General features: G+C 43.2%; 1 protein-coding gene across 2 annotated transcripts in view; it reads left to right on the top strand.

Moving 5' to 3' along the window:
- Positions 1-402: 402 nt before the first annotated feature.
- SND1 (staphylococcal nuclease and tudor domain containing 1) overlaps positions 403-24661 on the top strand; it is a 407418-nt gene continuing 383159 nt past the window's right edge. Inside the window, exon 1 of one of the 2 annotated variants that reach the window (XM_064574988.1) lies at positions 403-712. In XM_064574988.1, coding sequence (XP_064431058.1) covers positions 635-712 — 78 coding nt within the window. In that variant the 5' untranslated portion in view covers positions 403-634. The remainder of the gene's footprint in view (positions 713-24661) is intronic. The other variant, XR_010406399.1, reaches the window with a different exon arrangement.

Raw genomic sequence — 24661 nt, 5'->3', positions numbered from 1 at the left:
GATTCCCCAGTCCGTACTCCCCAATCCGGCTGCGCCCTCCAGGAACGCGGCAAGTCCACGTGGGCTCCCCGGCGGCCCGCGGGGCGGGGCGCAATAGGCGGGGCCAGGCCGGAGGGCGAGGCTGGCCCCACCCCCGGGGCTCCCATGGCCCCCCGCGCCCCGCGGCCAGATGCTGACGTGTCCTTTCCTTCCCACTACACCTCCCGACACTACCTACTACGGCTGCCCCGGAAGTCCCGCCCCATACTTAGCCCGTCACCGCAAATCAGCTCTTTCAGCGCTTCCTGGAGCTTGCCTCGCGTTTAGGGACTAAAGGGCGGGGTTCCGCGAGCAGGGTGCCTATTGGTTTGAGGTCCGGCGGGCTCTGGGCGCTAATTGGCCGGAGGGCGGTGGCGCTCTGGCACGCTTGCGCGGCGAGTAGAACGTGTGGCGGCGGCGGCGGAGAACGCGTCTCTTCTTTCGCTTCCAGTCCGGCTGCTGCTCTTGTGAGCGCCCGGCGAGTCCGTGCCGTCCATTGCCCGAAACCCGTCGCTTGCCAGCTCTCTGCCGTGGCGGCCTCTCACCAACACCGCCACCCACACTGACACCTCCGAGCCGGCCCACTGCCTTACTTGCTGCCGTTCCATCTCTACACATGGCCTCCTCCGCGCAGAGCGGCGGCACCTCCGGGGGACCCGCGGTCCCCACCGTGCAGCGGGGCATCGTCAAGATGGTGAGAGCGGGGCCCGAGACACTGACCCCATCGCCCGCCTCCGGGCGGGTTTTGGCGCCGGCTCCTCTTCCCCTTCCGCGAGTCTGCATGGTCTCCCAGATTCCCTTTTCTCTGTCCCTTTCCTTACTTTTCACCCATTCTCGGAATTCCCTTCCTAGACGGAACCCGACACGAAATCCCCTTGGTACTTTGCTTCCCGGACACCCTGGCATCAAGGGTCACGGTGATTTCCGTGGTCGCGGCACTCAGATCTGCTGTTTACCCGGACAGATCGGTTACTTGATTGATTAACGGGGGTAATAAGTTGATAGCTGCCCTCCCATCGCCCCGTTCTTCTGTCCATTTTGACATCTGCTGAGCAGTGTGCAGCTGTTCGAGATCCTGACATCCGCTCTTCCCCGAAACTAAGAGCATTTGGCCATCTTGAAGCTTTTCAGCTTCCACTGACGCTCACTTACTTACTCCCAAGTTTTCTTGCTCTTTGGCCCTCATATGCCGTCTTTTTCTCTTCACCTCTTCTGTCAAGTATGTAGTCTCGAAAGCTCTTAGTATTTGTTCTCCCTCTCCTTTTGACCCTTAAATGCTAGGCCAGTAGGAATTTTAGCGATCGTTATTTTTCCCTCACCCCTTACACATAAGGAGAGTGGTTCGAAGAGGGCAGTGACTTGCCTAAGGTCATCACGTGGTGGCTTGGATCGGAGCCAGGACCGGGGTTCAAGTGTTCGGATTCCCAGTCCACGGCCCTAAGACTAGATTCTGCCTGATTTTATATCCCTTCACGCCCTACATTCTTGAATTTTGAATTTAAAACCCTGCAAGACTAATTTTTAAAAAATTTACTCTCCGGCTCCATGATAATTTTGTAGTATAAATTCTCTTTATCACTTGTCACCTCTGTTCTCCCCCCAACCCTCCCAAATCTTGGAACTTGACGTTTCTTGTTTGTTAACAGATTTTCCAGTTGTGATGACTGCAGACTAATAGACTTTCAGACATTTCAGACTTAAGTACTGACTTCCTTCTGGAACAGCAGATACCCTTTATGACATTTTCTCTCAAAGTTCCACAGTTTTTTGCAGTTGCAGAAAGTTTAAAAAACATTGTTTTCTTGGCTCATTGTCTGCCAGGGTTAAAATGTTCTTTAGTTTGTGTGTGTGTGTAAATTTTTGAGATTTTTTTCCTCCAGCCTTATTCTCATGTATTCATTTCTTAGGTAAAATTCTGCCACCAGCTGAGATTCCCAGGGTTTTCAGTATTGCTTTTCTCCTTGATGTGTAAATGGAAGGTCAATTTATTAGAAGCTGAATGAGAAGGGAATTTCCAAGGTCCACATATTTTTGCCTCTTCGAATTTTGATCTTTCCCATGAGTAGCTCCTTTTAGATTAGTTTTTTCATTTGCACTGATCTTTCCCTTCACCATAAGAACACCAGCATCTCTTGGCAGTCTGGTGGTGGAATTGGCAGGATTGAGTGGATCTTTCTGAATTTTTTCCTTCACTAAGGCTTGAATTTTTCTTAAAGGTCCCTCTCATTTGTGGGGTAGGAGTGGAATGAGGCTGAATATATTTTTGCTTCTATCAATGCTAGAGGCTTCCAGGGCATCTGGATTCTCTGAGGTGACCATGCCCACAGTTTACCCCCATGGATACTGAATATCAATAATCATTTATTTATTAAGGGTCGTGTCTTGTGCTGAGTATTCTGTTTGTATTATTTCATTTATAACACCTAACAAGTAGATAGCATTGTTGGTTACATTTTACAGATGTGTAATCTGAGGTTTAGAAAGAATAGTTCACCCAAGGACAGGCACTTTTACTGGCAATAAGAGGCAGAGCTGGGACTTGAACCCAGGACTGGCTGCCATAGCAAGTGCTGTTCGACATCATGCTATGCTGCTTCTGCCTCCAGGGCATGAGTTTATAATGTGGAGGGTGGGGCCAGTGATGCATGACCACAAAATTGCAGGAAAGTGAAGCTGACTGTAATCAAGTTGAGGAAAGATTAGATGTTACTCCTTGTCTTATCCTCGAGCTGTTATTGTGGTGAGTGACTTCATTTAGTGCTTATGGTCATTATGTGCATAGGAGTGTGGTGTAGAAGACACATTTGAATCTGGGAGGAAGCTTTTAAAATTCAGCCCTTGGTGGGGCTCCTGGGTGGCTCAGTCAGTTAAGCATCTGCCTTTGGCACAGGTCATGATCCTGGGGTCCTGGGATCAGCTCACTGCTCGGCGGGGAGCCTGTGTCTCTCCCTCTGCCTCTCCCCCAGCTTGTGCTCTGTCTCTCTCTCTCTCTCACTCTCTCAAATAAATTAATAAAATCTTAAAAAGAAGAAGAAAAAAAGAAAATTCAGCCATTGATTAGTCTATTCTTTTCTGTGACCAAACTGCAGGGATGGGTGGGTGAGTTGCAGGTAGGGGTTAGGGGAGGGAAGCCAGGTGAACTGCAGGGCAACAGGCAGATTTATGCCAGGAGTAGAAGCCTTGTCTGGAATGAAAAATCGACCACTGGCAAATTGCTCTATGTGACGCTCTTCTGCTACGCAAAGTTGTATTTTCCTGGAGAGTAATCATTTCCAGTGGTACTAGGAACTGCTTTGTTAAGAACTCTACAAAGGAAAATGGAGCTCTGTGACAGGACAGTGAGAAGGAAATAGTTTGGAGAATTGGAACATGGTTACTGCCTTTTGGGAGAGGGGTAGAGCCTGGAATACTGACTAACCAGAGGTGCGCTTTTCAAGGGAGCCCTCCATATTTGTCTGGACTCAGGCTGAGCTGCAGGTCTGAAACGGTATAGGGATGAGCTTTGCTGCAGTAAAGAAGAATAGTCTTTCCTCTTTTGGGGGGGGCAAAAATGAGATTATAGAGTCATGGAAGGTGCAAGTTTCTTCTGGTCTCTGCCTTCTAATCCGAGTAAGTCCTGTTACTTTTTTTTTTTTTTTTTTTTTTAAGATTAAAGAAGAAAGTACTCAGAAATCAAGTTGTAAAAAATCTTTCCATTTGACCAGTTTTAAAAAATGATGGTGAAGGTAGAGGCTGTGTCTGCTTTTGAGAGTGGGAGCAAAGAGACAGAAACAGAGTTGGTTCTGGAATGTGTTTAAGGAGGAAGTGGGCAGTAAGTTGACACAAGCATTTTGGAGCTGTTCTGTTACTGAAAAGGCAGTGAGGATGATGGAAAAACTGAAGGTGGATTTATATTTCCTGGGTTGGGATGAGACTGGCAAGTGTGTGGGCAGACAAAATATAACCTGGAAAAGTAAATGTCCCTGTCAAATCAGGTACTATTTTCTCAAAACCCTGAAGGATTCTAACTCTGGATTTTTTTTTATAATAATTTGCTAGACTTTCTTCAGCTGCAACAGATTATTATCAGCACATGATAAATAGATGAGATTGGGAGAAGTCTTGGGGTACTTAGTGTAAAATTTGGTCACTCCACTTAGCAGCTACTTAGAGATGGCTGTTTTCTCCGGTCTTACACACCTGATTTACTTAGTGTTTTGGGGATAGAGCCCTTTTCTATGTCTTTTCACTCTGACTTTCCCATTCTAACTCGATGTGTTTGCATGTCTTTTCAAGCAGGAGCCACCCGGGTTGCTTTCAGGACAGCCGAATGAGTCTTCCACAGTTCTTGAATCTTTTGTGCTTATCAGAAGCAGCTATGGAAGCAGCGTATCTCACCCTGCTTATGGGGTGAAAGGCCAAAGGGAGGATAATGTGAAATCTCCATTCATTTCATCCTGCCCCACTTAATTGCCTAAAGGAGAAAGGAATCCCTCTGTCAGTCTTTGGTTTTAGGCTAAGAACCATGATTCTCACTGGGTGACTAAGACAGAGGGGCATCAAAAGGAGATGGCCAGTTTCCTCCTTCAACAGGAATTGTGCTGCCAGGTTGTTCTAAAGTGGGATATAGACTTCCTAGTGAGTAGCTTAGTGGAAGTTTCTCCAGTGTGCAGCTTGTAGGAAATGCTACCTGTAATTTAGGTTATTATATAGCTAACTGTTTCTTAGGTTTCTGAACTAAGAAGTATGTGTCTTTCCAGAGTGTAGTGGGGACAAAGAGTAGTAGTCCATTGATCTGCTCCTTCCTACATGCACTTAGCTCATGCAGACTGAAAGAAAAAAACATCTTTCCTAACCTACTTAAAATACTCTTATTATACTACTCAGGGACAAGGTAGCTGAATAACAGTATTTTAGTAGAGCCATTTGCAAAGAACTAGGTAGAATAGGATGGAAGGCTTTTCCCTGTAGTCTTAAAATTGCCCACTTCTCAGCAGGTGAGCATGGTAGCTTTCAGTCAAGATTGTAAGTAAAGGAGCACTAAGTTTCTGTATCTTAAATGTTTTCTGTCATTTTTTTTTTCTGCATGAAAAGAAAGCATCCAGCTGGCTGCTGCCATACACTAATGATACAGAGTGGTGAGCAATCATACTTCCTTTCTTTCTTGAATAAACTTTATTGATCATCTGCTGTGTCAAGCTTTATGTGGATATTGGAGAAACAGTGGTAAAAAGTAGATCAGATTCCTGCCCTTATGGTTTATGGAGAAGACAGACAATAAAAAAGTAAACAAGAAATGAGCATGATATTATAAGATAATGATTTCTGGGGAATGGAACAGAGTGGTTGGGAGCAAGGGAAGGGGTGGCTCCCATAGATAAGGTGTTTAGGAAAGGCTTCTCTCAGCATTTGTGCTGAGATCTGATGGACAGCTAACAACCAGCCATAGGGGAAGTGTATTCTTGGTAAACGGAACAGCAAGTGCAAAAGCTGTAGGGTCCCCGCTCATGTTTATCTTCAGTGTTTTTATAGTAGCTCTTTAATTCCTTCAAGGTCAGTGTTCTGCATAAATGATATGGATTTAACCTGAGCTATTAATCTGTGTTTTAGGGTGATAGAAGACAGAAAGGCAGTAGAGGTGGTTGCTGTCCTGGTACCCTGGTGAGATTGATAGCTGACATTAACTCATTGTAAACAGTGAGAAACTGATAAAAAAATACTTGCTCTTGGTCATATACATGTTTCGTACAGGGCCAAGACTACGGTTTTTTGACTTCCTGTCAGCCAGTCCTGTGTATTCCTAAGGTCACCACCTTTCAGTGGAGGGTACTTAACTGAAAAGATAAATGCCAGGAGCAGGCTCAATGAGAGTCAAATAGCATGTAGAATTTGTCGTTGTTTATTTTTATTTTTATTTATTTTTTAAAGATTTTATTTATTTATTTGACAGAGAGAGACACAGTGAGAAAGGGAACACAAGCAGGGGGAGTGGGAGCGGGAGAAGCAGGCTTCCCGCCAAGCAGGGAGCCCGATGCGGGACTCGATCCCAGGACCCTGGGATCACGACCTGAGCCGAAGGCAGATGCTTAACCGACTGAGCCACCCAGGCATCCCTGTCGTTGTTTATACTTCTGTTAGCATTTTATTACTATGTTGAATGTTCTGCTGCTCTGGCTTCTGGCAGCACTTTTAACCTAGCAAGCTTTAATGACAGTGAGGGTGGAAAGCAAAGTAGCATGCTCCAGAGCTCAAAGCAATGGTCAGGAAGGAACTAGCTCATGCCTAGTGTGGCTTATTAACGTGACGGGAGACTCCTGAGCCTGGGTAGTGATCAGTGCTGGTAATAAGTGGGCAGATGATTTGGTGGAGTCTGTGCCTCCATTTACTTGGAGTGTGACATTTGGGAAATGAGTGAAGGTTCTAAGGCCTGTTGTGTACTCACTTATCAGCGTGGACTAGCTGTCCAGCTGACGGGTGTGGTTCTAGCAGGGGGTGCAGTAGATATCCTTTGGAATCTGGTCTTTGGATTTATTTTATTTCATTTCTTCAAGAAATAACATAGCTAAATATTGTAGGAAATTCTTTGCCGTTTCCGGGACAGGGCATGAAGTAAAGGGATTCAACTCTTAGGGGCTTATGTAGTTTTTCCTTTTTGTCTTGTTGGGAAATGTAGAGATACCCAGTTTCTGTTGCTAATTCCTCTCTTGGGAGACTGACATATGCTTTTTGTTTTTACAATAGAAATTGATGCAGAATCACAGGTTGTGAACATTTGATGCAGATGGAGTGTTGTGGGATTTCACTTAATTTCAGTGAGACTCAATATGATAATGTTTTTCTGATTTAGCTCTAATGTTTAGGAAAAAAAAACAGTGGTTTCAGTTGGCATTTTTTTAAAATTAGGAAGTAAAACAACTTATAGGTAAAAATCTAATGAAAATTAGGTGACGTTTTCGGATGTCATTTTTGAGATGTATGATACAAACCGGGCTTGGCACATTTTCTCTTTATATGCTTATGATGCATGATTTAAGGCACCATTCTTCTCCCTTTATGCCTTAACACATTTTTTTTTTCTAAGATTTATTTATTTATTTATTTGAGAGAGGGAATGAGAGACAGACAGCAGGAGAGGGAGGAGGGTCAGAGGGAGAAGCAGACTCCCTGCTGAGCAGGAAGCCGGATGCGGGACTCGATCCCAGGACTCCAGGATCATGACCTGAGCTGAAGGCAGTCGCTTAACCAACTGAGCCACCCAGGCGCCCGCCTTAATTTTGAGGTGCTTTAGATTCTATATGGGAAGTCTTCTTGGGATGGTCTTGTAACATCAACCTCCTGTGTAAGAGGAGGAGTTGAAAAGATGGGAGAATCTGTGCCTAAAGTTAATAAACCTAATTTATTAACATTGTCTTTGGGAAGCAGCCTGGCAGAGAAGAGAGATTGATTGACCTAAGATTCAGGGGATACAGTTCTAGCCCAGATGGTGCAGTTCTCCACATGGGTGATGTGGGGTAAGATATTTCACCTCTCAGACTCTTTCTTTCTTAAATGAAGTGGTAAGCTCAGTCTCTAAACTTCTGACAGTCCCAAAAGGCTGTGATTGTGTAAGAAACCTTATATTGCATGTCATTTAGGCATGATGAATCAAAACTGAGAAATCTACCGTATGGTAGGCTTCACTTTGAATTGCTGCTTATCCTGCAATGAAACATGTTTTCTGTTCCCATTGCTTGTTTTTTGTTTTTTGTGTTTTTTTTTGAGACAGTAAATGAAATATGAAATGTGGTTTTTGTAGTGTAGAAGATGAGGGAGTTAGAATTTGAATTAGACTAAATGACTGAGTAGCGGAGTGGATTAGAGGTGGTGGATAGAAATGAGCCAGGGGGTTTCTGGCCTCAGTAGTGGTATCAGGATAGACTAGTGGATGCTCGTTTGGGACCCAGAGGAACATGCCAGCAGTGGGTTTTATTTACCGTCTCACCTCTGCTTCAGAACACCCTGACATTCTCCTGGGGCAACAGGTCTTGACTTGAGAAGGGTGGGGATGAGGAGGGCACTCCGGGCACCTGTAGCTCATGGGGAGCATTTACTCTGGTCCTGCTCTTACTTGGAGGAATCTGGGGGGGCTTGGTAGGGTTCTAAGCTCTTGCTTTTCACACTTCAAGGCTGGAGCTTCTTCCTTTAGGTCATCCTAATTGTCCTTTGCAGATCTTTTCCACTTCATTTAATGTGCAAGTGTAGGAACCATCATAATCTATTCATCGTAGTTTCTCACATGGTTTCTTTTGAGTTTATTTTTTATTGTAAGCTTTCTTAAATCCTTTGTGGGAATAGATTTAGAGAGAAACAGCCCAGATTGTTGCTTCAGGACCACCTGGAAGGCCTTTCAGAGGCACTGAATTAGAATCTCTGAGTGTGTCCTGGGAACCTGTATTTTTAAAAAAGCCTCTCCTAGGTGATTTCCGAAAGAGTCATTTTTGGATCAATTCAGGGACTGGCATTTGAGACCCACTGATCTTGTTTAACTCCTTTTTTATATGTAGTTGAAGGGGCAGGACACAAATGACAAAAGGAGTGTTGGGGTGGGTGCATCAGAATTTTATGAGGGGAGGATACTAGTCTCTTTTTAGTGCTTATCTTGATGTCTCTCAGGACACTTTGCACTGCTTTTAATCTGTAGCTCAGTATTGGGCTGACGTCCTTAGGGGTCCATTTACAGTGATCTGAGATCCTATTCTTGGGTCATAACTGATAGCTGAGAAGTTGTTGTTTTACATGCCTGATTTAGGCCATATGCTCATTTTAACACTCATCTGCCACTTTTCCTTCTATTTGCATAGATTCCCAAGATCTTCCTATAATTTGGCGCCAATAACTTGGCACATTATTACTATGGAAGTCTTTAATGTCATCTACAAACATGAAGATTCTGTGCTGCTCACTTTCTACTTTTGTAATCCTTGGGAGCCATACACTTGGGCCTTCTGGTTTGTTTCTGTCCTGTTTTCTTGTTTATAAGCCCCATTCTTAACCATATCAGTAAAACCCTGAATGACCTCTTTGATGGTCTTCGTCTTTACTTTTTATTCCACTAGTTTGTCTAATATGGAAATAAAATTTTCTTACAATTCTCAAGTCTTCAAAGTCCGTATGATTAAAGGTCACATCTGCAGTTCCCTTGGTGGCTTTTCCTCATATTGACCAACGGTTTTCTAGTTCATCCCTGAATTCCTTCAAAAAGTTCAGGTGAATGCCAACCAGCATTGATAATTTAATAATTACCAGTATTTAAGTTTTGGACTTAATACCTGCTCGTAAGATTTCAAATAGCATAGAAGTATATAAAAATTAAATACAAAAATCTCTCTCCCTCTGGCCTTATCCCTCAGTTTTTTTTTTTTTTTTTTTTTTTAAGATTTTATTTATTTATTTGAGAGAGAGAGAGAGAGAAACAGCATGAGAGGGGATAGGGTCAGAGGGAGAAGCAGGCTCCCCGGTGAGCCAGGAGCCAGATGTGGGACTCGATCACAGGACTCCGGGATCATGACCTGAGCTGAAGGCAGCCGCTTAACCAACTGAGCCACCCAGGCACCCATCCCTCAGTTTTCTAACATTCATTCTCATTCCCCTAAGGAAATGTGTTTCCAAACTTCATGCAGAAATATACATCCTCCCTCTTTTCTTTAAGAAATAAAAATGGGGTCATAATATATGTGTCCTGCAACTTTTTAAGAAATCGTCATGACTAGGCACCCCTGAAATATTATTTTTAAAGCAAACTTAATTTGGATATCCTGGGTGGCTCTGTTGGTTAAGCGTCTGCATTATGGCTCACGTTGTGATCTCCAGGTCCTGAGATTGAGCCCCCCCCCACCCCCCAGTCGGGCTTCTTGCTCAGTGGGGAGTCTGCTTTTTTCTCTCTCTCTCTCTCTCAAATAAATAAATAAAATCTTAAAAAAATAAAGCAAACTTAATTTTACTGTTGGAAATGGAAAACCTGTGTTACTTGCCATAACTAGAAAGTACCTTAAAAGATGCACAATGAAAAAAAATGTTATTAAATTCTAGCTAGGTCTTGTGTCTTGTGGAGGGCTCTGAAGAAAGTTTAACGAGTGATGAAGATGTGCCAAAGGCTTCCTGCCACCAAACTGGAACTTTCTTCTTCATTTAATAGGAATCATTGAAGGAGACTGGGAACGGGGACAGTTCTTATGCATGTGTAAATATTAAATGCTGATATATACAGGGTTCATTTATCCCTTAAAGCAGTTTTTTTTGTTTGTTTTTAAACAAGCCCACACATTGGGAAGCAGACATAACTTGTGTCTTGAGGCAGAACTGAACTGATTTCTGGAGTGTCTGTGGTTCAGGCCATTAGCTTCACTGACTACTAGCCATATAACCACGGGCAGGTAATTTTACCCCTTCAAGTTACAGCTTTGCCTGTAAATGGGTGTAATAACAGCACTCTCCTAATAGGGTTGTGGCTGATTAAATGAGAACGCGTGGAAAATGTTTAGCACAGTGTCCAGCGCATGTGGCATTCAGTGACCATTAGCTGGTCTTAGTCCAGCAGTTTCCATATCAATCATCCTCAAGTCAGATGTGGATGAAAACGGAACTGGCTGAGCAAAATGAGAGGAATAAAGAAAGACACCTGGCAGGTCTTGTGATGTTAAAGTTGTTTGATTTAAAGGACTGGCTTTAGTTTCGAGATAATGTTCTTAATACTTTTTCTTTTGCTAAAATATCCTTTATTTTATAAATAATGTGATGACAGTTTTAATATCCTTGGCAAAAATAAATAGATAACCGGTTAGTCCCTAATTTGGGGGGAGCAGGGGAATCTTACTTGTCTATGAAATTTAAAAGTCTGGGAACCCCTGGCACAGCAGAAATGTGTGCACCTGGCAAATGTGTAACTCCTCTGAACTTCAGGGTATTAGCTATTGAAATATTAGGAAAGATTAAACAAATTGAGGTCATGTGTGGAAGACTTCAGGTGTGTGTGTGAGTACTAGCTGTTGTTCAGTGGCACAGGGGTGACTAGTTAGGAGGAACTCAAGGGAGAAAAGTTCTAACTCCCTTTGGTTCCCTGCCCCCATCCTTCCAGCAACCTTCTAGCCTCTGATATAGGACCATCCTGCATTTCCTCCCCCTCCTCCAGTACCTTTATCACTGCTTGCGTCAACTCCACCCCTGCCCAAATCCACATCAAAACTTGAAGTTGATATGGTGATATATTTAGAACAATTTTTTCACTACAATGTAAAACATTTTTTAAAAGACTTTATTTGAGCGAGGGCGAGGGGAGAGGTAGAAGCAGACTCTCCCCCTGAGCAGGGAGCCCGATGTGGGGCTCAATCCCAAGACCCCGGGGTCATGACCTGAGCCGAAGGCAGACGCTTAACCAACTGAGCCACCCAGATGCCCCTAAAACATTTTTTTTTTAAAGACTTTATTTTCGGGCGCCTGGGTGGCTCAGTGGTTAAGCGTCTGCCTTGGCTCAGGTCATGATCCCAGGGTCCTGGGATCGAGCCCCACACCAGGCTCCCTGCTCGGTGGGAAGCCTGCTTCTCCCTCTCCCACTCCCCCTGCTTGTGTTCCCTATCTCACTGTATCTCTCTCTGTCAAATAAATAAAATCTTAAAAAAAAAAAGATTTTATTTATTTTAGAATGTGCGTTTGAGGTGGGGGGGGAGGGGCAGAGGGAGAGGGGGAGAATCTCAAGCCGACTCCACGCTGAATCTGGAGCTGGACTCAGGGATCGATCTCATGGCCCTGAGATCATGACCTGAGTGGAAACCAAGAGTCAAACGCTCAACCGACCTAGGTGCCCTTAAAACATTTTCTATTTCCTTATCCTCCAGGGATACTAAGTAATCCAAATTTGCTTTTTTTTTTTTGGTTCTCTATGCCAGTTCCTTAAAACCTCAGTCTCCCATGGAAGGACATAAATTAGTTCTTGGCAAGTAACAGCTCTTTACCTGGCCTTGGCACCTTTGTAAGAACAGGGCAATTTACAGCCCAGTCCCCCTTGGGCTGTTGCTGTTCTCACCTGTCATCTTGGCATAATTATCAGTAACACCCCTTTTCACTTCAAACTGTCCTGATTCCAGGGATAAAATGGTTGTTTACTTGGTAAAAACAGTCAAATCTGGGAGAGAGTGGGGTGACAAAGTTCACAGAGACCAATATAAACCAAAGGGAGATGTTTTTGTAAATCTAGCAACTGGGATGGCCTAAAAGGAGGGTCTCATGGCTAAGAAAGCCTTTAATGGACGGAAGGCGGCCTAGGCTTGAGACCCTAGGCTATGTGCTTGGTTCTGGGTAAAGCTTTGGGCTGATGAAATTTTAGTTGTCAGTCTCATTAAAATGTTGCTATTAAATAGAAGCAGGTAGCTTTGTTTTGTGATGGAAAGGGGAACTTGTGAATTTAAATACTGATGGTTTTCTTGGAGAATGGATGGGTTGGAAAATCAGATGTGATATTTTCAGATCCGTTTGTTTTAAAAATCTTTTCTGGGGAGGTGGTGAAAGTGACAGGTCTTGACAGAGGCAGAGAAAGAAAATGGATGAGCTAAAAGTCAGGAGAAATGGGTAAGTACAGGTGGGAATACCAGATAGTCTTGGAAGCAGCTGTGAGCAATCTGGATGCAATGGGCAGGGTTAAGGCAACTTGCCTAAAGTGACTAAGCGTTGCTGGAAGTTTGTAGTAGAGAAAGGAACGAGGTGAGGTTTCTAAGTTTTTGTTTCCAGTCTTTGGAATGAGAGGTTAGTGAACTTTTAAACTTTATGAATTCTGTTCCAGGAGAGGGAAAATCCATTGTTTTATAGCCTTTAATACCAGGGGCATTTTTATTTTTGGCAGCAACCCAAAACAGTGTGTTATTATGCCAAGTGTAATTTATCTGCTTACCTAACAGTACTCTCCCAGGTCTTCATGAAAAGTGGTGCATTCTTTCCCTACTTCCCTTTCCTTCCCTCTGTGCGGAAGGGAGACTCTGGAGTGCCTGGGTCCTGGAATCCTGCTGAGATCTATTATTGTGTGTGCAGTATTTGCTTGTGTTATTACTCTTAGCAGGTGAGCCCTTTCACAGCCCAGAGGCCAGGAGGCTGCCTCTGTTACTTAAAAGCAGAGTTATCTTGTTAAACTCTTCTCTTGTGAGAGCTTTAGAATCTCTTGAGACCTCCTGCAGGCTCTCTGTGGGGCACAGGCCCAGCTCCTGGGTAAGCCTGCCCTGCCCCAGTGTTAGTCATAGTGATTCCAGCTCTGGAGGACTAGCTCTGTTACATAGTGAGGCAGCCGTAGGGCGGCTAGCTGGAACGCTTGGTTTCCATTTAACTCTTAAGTGTTCCTGTTATCAGTGCTCTTAATGAAAGTACCTCTCTCAGGGGCGCCTGGGTGGCTCAGTTGGTTAAGCTTCTGCCTTCAGCTCAGGTCATGATCCCAGGGTTCTGGGATCGAGCCCTGCGTCGGGCTCCCTGCTCGGCGGGAAGCCTGCTTCTCCCTCCCCCACTCCCCTGGCTTGTGTTCCCTCTCTTGCTATCTCTCTCTCTGTCAAATAAATAAATAAAAAAAAAAAAAAGAAAAGAAAGTACCTCTCTCACTCTTGTGTCAAAGAAAATGTGTTTCTTTGATTATCAACAGGAGAAGCTGAAAGCCAGTGTAGGGAGAATAAGAAGCTCAGGACTTAGATTATCTGAAGAACTTAGAAAATTGGTTTTTGAAACTGGTTGATGGCACAGTGCAAAGAGTAAAGATGCTCTGTGAGTCTGAGCTGTCCATAAACCTGGATTTGAATTCTATGCTTTATTTTAAAGAAATGTATTTATTTTGTTATTCATCAGAGAGTGTGCTCCCTCTGTGCACCCTCACCCCCCAAAGGAGAGGGGAATCAGAGCTGGACTTTTTGATTAGCATAGGCTATGTAGAATATTATGGATGTTTTTATTTTATTTATTTTTTAAGATTTTATTTATTTGAGAGAGAAGGAACACACGGGGGGTGGGGAAGAGCAGAGGGAAGGAGAAGCAGACTCCCCACTGATCAGGGAGCCCGATGCAGGGCTCAATCCCAGGACCCCGGGATGACGACCTGGGCCAAAGGCAGATGCTTAATGCTTAACGGACTGAGCCACCCAGGCGCCCCTGGATGTTTTTAATAAAATGGAGGAGCAGTCTTTTCTGGGCAGTACCTGCAGTTAAGATAACACAGGGGAATTCCAGATAGGCCAGATAGCCTTCTCTTTAGCTTCTTGAGGAGGTATGCAAATCTGTGCATTGTGGTGGTGGATGGAGGAGTGAGACTGGGGCACCAGCAGGTAGTGGGGAAGGATGACCACTTGTCTTGTGTTCTCCAGCTGTGTTAGATGATTGGAGACTTCAATTTTTATTCCCCCATGTTAGTTTTCCTAGGATTTTAATGGTAAGAAGAAACCTAGGATGGTACATTAATTTAGCAATAAAGGACTCTGAAATGTTTATGGTAGATTTGTGATTTGTACTTTATTTTGACATCTAAAATTGAGCATTAACGTTTCAAATAGGAAAAGTTTCCAAACAAATCTGGAAAATAAAATGGGAAAATTAATGCTTTTCATGGGTAGCCTAGAAATTGAATTACATCCTTAAGTTCTACAGTTAGGCCTGCATATAAACAAAATAAATATGTTAGATATTCTTTAGAGTTGATTCACTCTGAATAGTACTGAGTATTATGCTCTATAAGCTAGCATCCCTTTTGCTCTAAGTTCTAAGAAAAAATGAATAGGACTTTATGGCAGCAAACCAAAGGCAATAATCTTCATTTCTCTCAGGTCTTTCAGGGTCTCTGGTGTGCTTTCATTTAGCTGTATCTGGTATCAGCCCTCCTTCCCCTCCTAATTATTGGACTGTGATGTGACCTGTTGTACTCTGGGCCACTATGCCCGCAGTGCTCTGAGAGTCCGAGATGGCAGCTACAGCCATGCGGGCTAGTCGGGTAATAGCTGCCCTCTGGCCGCTGCCTCCCTGGACCAGGAAGCAAGGGGGCACTTCCCTCCTTCCCCTGAGCATTGAGGGTGCTGAGGCGGAAAGAGTCCAAGTGGGGTGTGGGGACTGGACTGACCCAATAACTGAGTAGCTCCCGGAATGCAGTCCCAGGCTTCTCTACCCTGCCTCAGCAGACCCTGCTTCACCCCCATTAGTTCCTGCAGGGAGGAGGGATGGTGGGGTGGCTTTTTTTGTCATCAGGAACTTTTTTTGGGGTTTCCTTAAGAGAAGAAAGAAGAAGCCTTTGTGTTTGGGGAGCTTCATCCTCTACCTGCAGGGCAGACACAGAAGTTTAAGAGGCATCTGCTCTTCAAACCTCCTCTCATATGACCACATGAAGTAGTCTGAAACAGTGGGCATGTAGATGAAATGTATGTGAACAGAACAGCTGCATCATTTATTTGAAACCTGTAGGACAGGCTGAGGCTAGATAGTCTAGAAGTGTGGTTTTTTTTTTAATAAATATTTATTTATTTATTTATTTGAGACAGAATGAGAGAGAGAGAGCACATGAGAGGGGGGAGGGTCAGAGGCAGAAGCAGGCTCCCTGCCGAGCAGGAGCCCGATGCGGGACTCGATCCCGGGACTCCAGGATCATGACCTGAGCCGAAGGCAGTCGCTTAACCAACTGAGCCACCCAGGCGCCCCTAGAAGTGTGTATTTTGAAGTGTTTAAGAAAAGGTACAAATCAGTGACTTTTTAAAGTGCTTTCAGTGCTTTAAAATTTCTGGTAGTCCCCAACCAAATCTTTGGACTAGGGCTCCAGTTCATCATTATTTGGTTAATCACTATTACAGGTTGGGATGTGGAAAACATTCAGAAGGCATGGCCCTTAGAATTGTGAACCCTGCTCATGGCTGGCACAGGAACACATCTGTAGTACTTTGTGCATGTACAGCGCTTAGAAGAGCCCTAGAGCCTACAATTGGACGTTTCTAGTGGCTGCATTGGACCCACCTGGGATCTGGTTGGGGGTTGTTGGATTATGAGCCTGTCAGAGACCGTTGTGCGCTGGCTCAGTGGTAGCCCAAGCTTGCTTGTGCCCTCTCTGAGCACTTCCCTCTCTGTCACAGTGTGTTCTTTGCCTATCCACTTACATTCCTCTGAAGATAAAAAGGAAGTCGCATTACTTTTGTTACTTCCAGTTAAGGCATTCAAATATATTTTTGTTACCTTGGTATTGGAATACAGGCTTTGGGGTATAAACCTACCGAGGCATTCTTGTCTGTTAAATAAGAATAAATGTAAGAATTATGGAGAATGTAATCATAGAAGAAATTATCGCATTTGCTTAGTGTCCCTTTGGGGGATATAGGAAGTGACTGAAGGAAGTGGGAAGACAATTGAATATTGAACACTTAATTGGGAGGTTCTCCCGTGTGGTCTGGGATATAGATTTGAGTGGTTTCTGTGGAATAGAGTAGACTTGACAGCTCACAGGAAATAATCAATTGAGTGGTTAGAAATGAGTTAGCTAAGACGTTCCTGAAGGAGGTAACAAGGGAAATTCAACATCTCCTAATAAGAGGACTGCTGAGGGAAGGGAACTGAAGAAAATGTTCCCAGAAATAACACAAACTTCCTAGGGAGGAATGGAACGATGCTGAAGATGGTTGAGGCTGCGTTAGAGAGGGCAGAGAGAAGGCCGGACCCGGTACTGAACTCTGGGAGTGGAGAATCCTGGATGAAGGGAGGAGGACTAGGTGAGAACATGCTTGCCTGTGGGTCGTGCCAAGGGGGTAGGTGGCAGGCCTTTGGGCTACCTGTTGTCACTTGGCAGAGAAATAGGAAAACAGCTGTGAGTGTGGCACATGCTTGAGATCCTGGCTCTTGTTAGCTTCAGCAAAAATCCACTAAGCTAGGAGCTGTTTAAGGACAAGGACCATGTCTTGATTGTTCTTGGCCCCTCTCTCCAGAGTCTGGCACTGTGCTTTATACACAGTAGGGCCACTCATTTATTAAAAAAATACTTAATGCTTCCTTTGTCTCTGGTCTCGTTCTGGGCTCTGGGGCTATGAGGATGACTAGGGTATACCTGGTCCTTGTCCTCATAGATCTTGTAGCTTTGAGAGGAAAACCAGTACTAAACAGCTCCTCTATTTAGTGCTGTGATGTATTCCGTGGGAAAAAGTACAGAGTAGTCAGAGAGCACATGTAGCAAGGCCATCTGACCCAGTCTGGGGATTGGCCTCTTTGAGGAAACCGTTTAAGCTGAATTTGCTGGAGAACATGTTTCTGAGCCAGGCAGTTAAGGTGGGGATAAAGAGACTGGGAATTAATAACTTTATTGTGCATACTCATCACTCAAGGATCTTATTGTAATGCAGATTATGATTCAGTAGGTCCTGGGTGGAATTGGAGTGTCTGCATTTCTTACAACCTCTTAAGTGATTGCTGGTCTGTAATTTTTTTCAGAGGCTTTCTGTGCATCCTTCTCACTTCTGCCTTTTTTATTCTTTTGCTGCAGTTGAAAGATGATGGGACTCAACTGGGTCATTTTTCCCTCCAGTCTGTAGCCATGGTGGCTGCAGTGATAGAACTGTCTAGGGCTTTCTAGCTGTAATTGATTAGCAGTAGAGATTGTTCCTCTTGTGCCCTCCACATGCTGACTGAAAATTCTACTCTACTGTCCTTCCATTTTGATCTGGACAGCCTACGTTGTAGAGAAGGCTAGATGGAAGGGGGTCGGGAGAAGGAAATTTTAGGATTTGGTTAAGAACAAGACAAAACCCAGTGTCTTGCATATTAACAGAGAATTTCTTTTGTCATCTCCCAAAACACCCTTCTAGATAAGCGTGGGGGACTCAGGCATTGTTTTTGATAATCCCATTCCTCTATTATCATAGAGGCCCACTCTGAGGGGTAAAGAGATTATAACTAAGATTATAAGGCTTCACTGAAACCAAAAATGTGTATGGTGCTCTTGTCTCTTATAGAATGTTCAACTGGGATTCCTGGGTGGCTCAATAGGTTAAGTGTCTGCCTTCGGCTTGGGTCGTGATCCCAGGGTCCTGGGATCGAGCCTCACATCGGGCTCCCTGCTCAGCGGGGAACCTGCTTCTCTCTCTGCCTACCGCTCCCCCTGCTTGTGAGCGCGCGTGCTCTCTCTCTCTCTCTCTCTCTCTCACACACACGTTCTCAATCATTGTTTCCTAAAACGTTTGAGACATTAAGGAGTTTCTGGCTTTTCTGAATATAAAACCTAATTAGATCACACATGTAAATTTTAAAAATCCCCACCAGATAACTAGCATAGGAAGAAAGAGGGACTCTTCCCTAAAACCTGAGATCCTTTTTGGGTGCGATCACCTTTTTGAACTGTGCACTCAGTCGAGGTTTGAATTCTGTGATTTGAAAGCATTGTATTTTATTTGGAAGAGGAATGTGAAGCAGTGAATGGATAACTTCAAAAGATGTCCCTGCAACACAATAACAACTTGACAGTCATTTTCTTAGTGTTGTGTGCACAGAGCAGGGGAGGGAGGGAGGTGAGGAGCAAGACAACCACCAGCTTCAGAAGTACCAATGAGATCCATCCAGTTTTTGTGATTGTATTGTCATAAGGCTCTAAGACAGCCTGTAGTATGTTTAGCACCTAAAATTTTTTTTAAACCTTATTTTGAAGAATTTCAAACTTACATAAACATTACAAGGATAGTACAAATAACTTCTGTGCTCCCTTCATCCAGAGTCCTCAGTTGCCATATCATCTCTCTGTATTTATTACAGTCCTTATTCATGGTAGTTCTGTTCTGTTAAGTTGCAAACACTGAACGAGAGAATACTGAACCATCTGTCCTGTGAGAGATAACAGGGTTAGGTAGGTCCCTACCAGCCTCTGGTCCTCACATTTTCATCAAGTGATAGATATCTGACCTTGTTCCATATGTGCTTCTGTTGAAAGACACCTTATTTTAATATATATTGTTGATTCATTAACATTGAACTTATGACCAAAAGCATTATAACTCATGCCCAGATGAAATTTATCTAACATTTTCTCTGTAAGGCACATCACAACATCTTTCTTTGTGCTTAAAGATCACTTCAGGACTACACCTGGGGACCATTTTAAGTTTAAACAGTGAGATGTCCAACAAAAAGCCCTGCTCACTGCAGTAATTTTTCTTTACCTTTAATATAGTCTGAGTACTTGACCATAATCATTCAGTCAGTAGAGGGGTCAAAGTCCTTTAGGGATAATCTTTTATGTTCCGAAGTCAGTTAATTTTTTCTTCATCTTCTTTTGGTAATTTTCACACGTGACTGTTGCTCACTTTGAAATTTTCTTTGGACAACTGGAATGGATTTCTCTGAAATGGCGCTCACATTTGCCTGTCATATAGTTCTTCCTGAGTTCTTCTCTTATTTCTGACTAATTGTGTCTCAATCTCTGCGTCCTTGACAACAGTGGAGCTGAGCATTGAGTAGCGAGGACTTGGTTCTGCAGAGGACCGTCATCCTGGGGACAGTCCTGGTACGGGCTTCCTGGAGATTGAGTCAGTTCCTTCATGGTGAGGCTTTATTTGTGCAGGAGTAAGCTACAATCTTGGTGTTTTATTGTAAGCTACCAATTTTTTTTTATTAAGGTACAATTGATATACAACATATATTAGTTTCAGGTGTACAACATAACAGTGTGATATTGTATATTATAAAATGATCACCACAATAAGTCTAGTTAGTATCTGTCACCATACATAATTACAGAACTTTTTTTCTTGTGATTTTTTTTTTTTTTTTTTTTTAAGATTTTTATTTATTTGACAGAGAGATACAGTGAGAGAGGGAACATAAGCAGGGGGAGTGGAGAGGGAGAAGCAGGCCTCCTGCCGAGCAGGGAGCCCGATGCGGGGCTCAATCCCAGGACCCTGAGATCATGACCTGAGCCGAAGGCAGACGCTTAATGACTGAGCCACCCAGGTGCCCCTCTTGTGATCTTTTAAGATCTCTCTTGCAACTTTCAAATATGCAATGCAGTATATAGTTGCCATGCTGTACATGATATCTTCATGACTCATGTATTTTTTAATTAGAAGTTTGTACCTTTTGACTCTCTTCACCTACTTTGCCTGCCGTCACCCGTAGGCACCAGTTTTTTGACTCAGAGTTCTCAAAAATTTAGCATTTGGGGTTTACTGAAAGTGTGCTAGGAAAACCTGGGTTCTAGCTCTGCTGTCATCATATGACCATGCCACAGTTTCCTCCGTTGTAAGATGCGGATAACCCGGCCTTCCCCCGCTTCCTCCAAGCATTGTTGTGAGGATCAAGAGGGGTGGAGGGCAGGGAGGGAATGGAAAAGAGACCAACATGCCCTTAACTTTTACTGAGTACCTGCTAGGTGTCTGGTACTGTGAGGCATCGCACTTAGTCATCCTAACAACCCAGAGGGGATGGGGGGAGTAGTATTGTCCTCATTTATAGGTGAGGGAAAATCACAGTGCTTGGAATGGTTTTTACTTGAGTTTGTTTTCAGACTCAAGACTGATTTCAGAGTTGATGGACATCTGAGGCTATGAGTGCCACCACACTTTGTCACGGATAAAGTTCAGTGCAGTTTTAAGTTACAATACTTCTTTACCATTACCTCTGAGGACAAAGATCCTGACATAAGCACTTAAATCTACTTTCCTAGAGCGGGGGGATCTTAGCTGATAAATAGGGAAGGTAGATTATGGATTATTTAATCTTTTCTGATTAAATACAGTTGTTGGCGAATTTTCCATGATTTTGATATTTACTATACCCCCGGAGGAAATGTCCACTTTTTTCTATTGTACATACTCTTACAATCTTTACTTGAAGACTACACCTTGAGCCATTTCTCTTTTTTAAAGATTTATTTATTTATTTTAAAGAGTGGGGGAGGAGCAGAGGGAGAGGGTGAGAGAATTCCAAGCAGACTCCCTGCTGAGTGCAGAGCCCAGTGTGGAGCTCCATCTCACAACCCTGAGGTCATGACCTGAGCCAAAATCAAGAGTTGGACACTTAACTCACTGAGACATCCAGGTGCCCCTGAACCATTTCTTAAACCATATTGGCTGTTACTGGGTCTTTTGGCCAGCTGTTCTTGTTTAGATTTCATTACAGCTCTCATGGGTATTCTTGTATATTTTATGAATATTTATAAATGAGGAAACTGAGTCAAATAGAGCCAGTTAACTTTCAAAGGTCACCACTGACATTGATTTGATTCTGAAACTAAATTCTTACTGCTACATACCACTGTCCCTTCTCTGATTACAAAAAGGAGCAGTTTGTATAACTTGAAGTGGTAGTCCAGAATTTATTTTTGCTGTGCACTTGCTATTTAGACTACCATAAGACTAGTTTTCATCTCACTTCCTTGTCATAATATATCAGAGGTTGGCAAACTGTCTCTGTAAAGGGCCAGGTAGTAAATATTTGAGGCTTTGCAGGCCATACAGTCTCTGTTGAAGCTACTCAACTCTGCTTCCAGTGTGAAAGCAGCCATAGACAAACAAATGATCTTGGCCGTATTCCAATAAAACTTTATTTATGGACACTGAAATTTGAATTTCATACTCTTTTCATATGTTACATAATATCCTTTTGATTTTTTTCCCCCCAGCCATTTAAAAACGTAAAAGCCATTTTTAGCTCATGGGTAGCACAAAAGCAGGCGGTAGGATGGATTTGGCCAGCGGGCTGTCATTTGCCAATCCTGTTTTTATCGTTCTGGAGTTTTCTTCCTTTGTGTTTCCTTTTTGGGTGTTCTTTTGTAATATTGGACTCTTAAGTCTCTGCTTGCCTTGCATATGGTGGTATTTAACAAATGTTGGTTTGATTTCAGGCAGCTAGCTCATGGAAGCTTTACTTGCTTAGTGATTTAGTCTTTGACACCTGCTCTGCTGACCCATAAAAATGGAGATTGTAATTGGGGAAAAAGATTTAATCAGTAGGTAATCTCAGATTTAATCCACAGGTAACTTCAGATACCGTTTTAATAGACATCACCTCCCCAGATATGTTTCTACATGTGTTGGCATAGTGGAACATCAGAACTGGGGGACCTCATGTCTAGTCCTTGCTCGGCCATCAGTACTTTTTGTCAGCAAAAGTCATTTTACTTGTTTTGCTTGCAGATTTTTCATCTCTAAAATAAAAGGGCCCAGATTAGATGTTCTCTTTAGTTGCCCTCTCTCTGTAGATGATTGTTATAGTCCCTCTGAGATGTAAACTCCCCGATTTTCAAACTGAGGACCAATTTGTGGTAGAGCTGGCCCAGGGAGCCGCCGCTTCTGCTCGTCTCTGCTGCATGTGCTGGTGCACCCAGAGCAAGTGACATGGCTTGCCACGAGGCCACGGGCTTCCAGTTCATTTTGTTTGAAAGCTGGGCCTCTAATTTAGGTTTGCCTTCTGCTCTTGCCAGAAAATGAAAGAAAAAGCTGGCTGTGTTGGCAAGTATTCTGGGAAAGACCTCCCAGACCACACAGCTTATGTTCTTTTGGGATTGCTTGCTCTTTGTCTCAATGACTTTTTAATTTTCAAGTGATGATTCTTCTTGTGGAGGCAACAGCTCTGGCTGCCAAGAAGCTTTTTCCTGATATACTTTCTGAAATTTCTCCCAATTTAGTTTCTCTTCAGTTACTCTTTAATTCTGTTTTTTTTTTTTTTAATAGAAGTTGTTTGCTTCATGAGAGTGTATCTAATAAAAGCTTTCCCACCCTATCCACAACAGCTCCTTCCCCATCCCCTGATGGTGTTTGTAGGTAGAGAAAACGCCTTGTCCAGGGAAGGGTCCCTGGCTTGCTGCTCTGTCACTCTGACATGCAGTCCTGGCAGCCTGGCGTGTGGCAGTGGCCGGCTTCCAAATGGCACTGTGGGTCTTTCAGCCCAGTGACTGTCTTGGTTCTTCTTTCTGTGCCCCAGAGGGAAAGGAATTCATTCTCCTTGCTGTGTTCTTTCTCAGAACGAGCTTATATTGTTTTCATCATTTTAGAGCTTTGCGGATTTCGCTGAAGTTCTGCTTCCTTCCTGTCACTTGTACCGTGTTATTTCTAGTGGACTTGAAAGTTTACAGTAGCCCTCCATTCTTTGGTGAGTCACCATGCCTGACTTTTGGTTCTGAGTCAACTGCCTTTTTAACACTTTTTTTTTTTTTTTGGTTAGCGTTGATCAGTTAAGCATCTAATCTTCCTGCTAGATATGGGAATGCTTTGTAGCAAAGCATACATCTTATGTCCCCAAGGTTTTGTACTTCCATGTTGGATGTTAAAAAAAAAAATTTTTATTGAAATAAATTCACACACCATAAAATTCACCCTTTTAAAGTATACAATTCAGTGGCGTTTACTGCATTTACGTAATGTTAGAACATTTTCGTCAGTACTGAAAAGATAAACCCTATACCCATTAGCTCCCCTCCCAACCCTTGGAACCACTAATCCTCTTTCTATCTGTGGATTTGCCTGTCTTGGACGTTTCATATAAACGGAATCGTTAAATGTGTGGCTTTTTCTGTCTGGCTTCTTTCACTTATTGTAATGTTTTCAAAGTTCATTCATGTAGTATTAATCGGTACTTCATTTCTTATTTCCAAATATTCCATTTTATGGATACACCACATTTTATTTATTCATTTATCATTTGAAGGACATTTGGGTTGTTTCCACTTTTTTTGGCCCTTATGAACAATGTTGGAATAAACATTTGTGCACAAGTTTTTGTGTGGTCATAGTCTCTTGGGTATATACCTAGGAGTGGAATTGCTAGGTCATATGATAATGCTTTGTTTAACTTTTGAGGGACTGCCACACTGTTTTCCAAAATGACTGCATCACCAACAATGTAGGGGGGCTCTAATTTCTTCACATGCTTGTGAACACTTGTTATCGTTTGTCTTATTGATTAAAGCTATCCTAGTGGCTGAAGTGATCATTGTGGCTTTTTTGTTGTTGTTCTTAAGGATTTTATTTATTTACTTAGAGAGAGCACAGAGGGAAGGGGAGAAGCAGATCCCCTGCCCCCTGAGCAGGGAACCCAATGCAGGACATGATCCCAGCACCCTGAGATCATGACCTGAGCCAAAGGCAGACCTTTAATGGACTGAACCACCCAGGCGCCCCGGTCATTGTGGCTTTGATTTGCATTTCCCCTATGACTAATGATGTTGAGTATTTTTTTATGTACTTACTGATCATTTGTATATCTGGGGTAAGTGTATTCAAATCTTTTTTCATTTTTTAATTGTGTGTTTTTTTAAAATTGAGTTCTAGTAGTTCCTTATTCTAGACACTAGACCCTTATCAGATATGTTTAGTAAATATTGTCTTTTCACTTTTTTTTTTTTTTAAGATTTTATTTATTTATCTGACAGAGAGAGTACAAGCAGGGGGAGTGGCAGGCAGAGGGAGAGGGAGAAATAGACTCCCTGCTGAGCAAGGAGCTCGATGACATGGGGCTCGATCCCAGGACTCTGGGATCATGACCTGAGCCGAAGGCAGATGCTTAACCGACTGAACCACTCAGGTGCCCCATCTTTTCACTTTCTTTATAGTGTCCATTGGGTCACTAGTTTTTAATTTTGACCACCAGTGTATCTTGTTTTTGGTTGCTTGTACTTTGTAAGATGGCATCATCTTACATCTTAGAAACCGTTGCTTAATCC

This window comes from Mirounga angustirostris, unplaced genomic scaffold (assembly GCF_029215605.1).
Source record: "Mirounga angustirostris isolate CCGP_5_RB_7025 unplaced genomic scaffold, mMirAng1.0.hap1 SCAF_12, whole genome shotgun sequence".
Lineage (NCBI taxonomy): Eukaryota > Metazoa > Chordata > Mammalia > Carnivora > Phocidae > Mirounga > Mirounga angustirostris.
The sequence above is the reverse complement of the archived record's forward strand: the minus strand, read 5'-3'. Positions and strand labels throughout refer to the sequence as shown.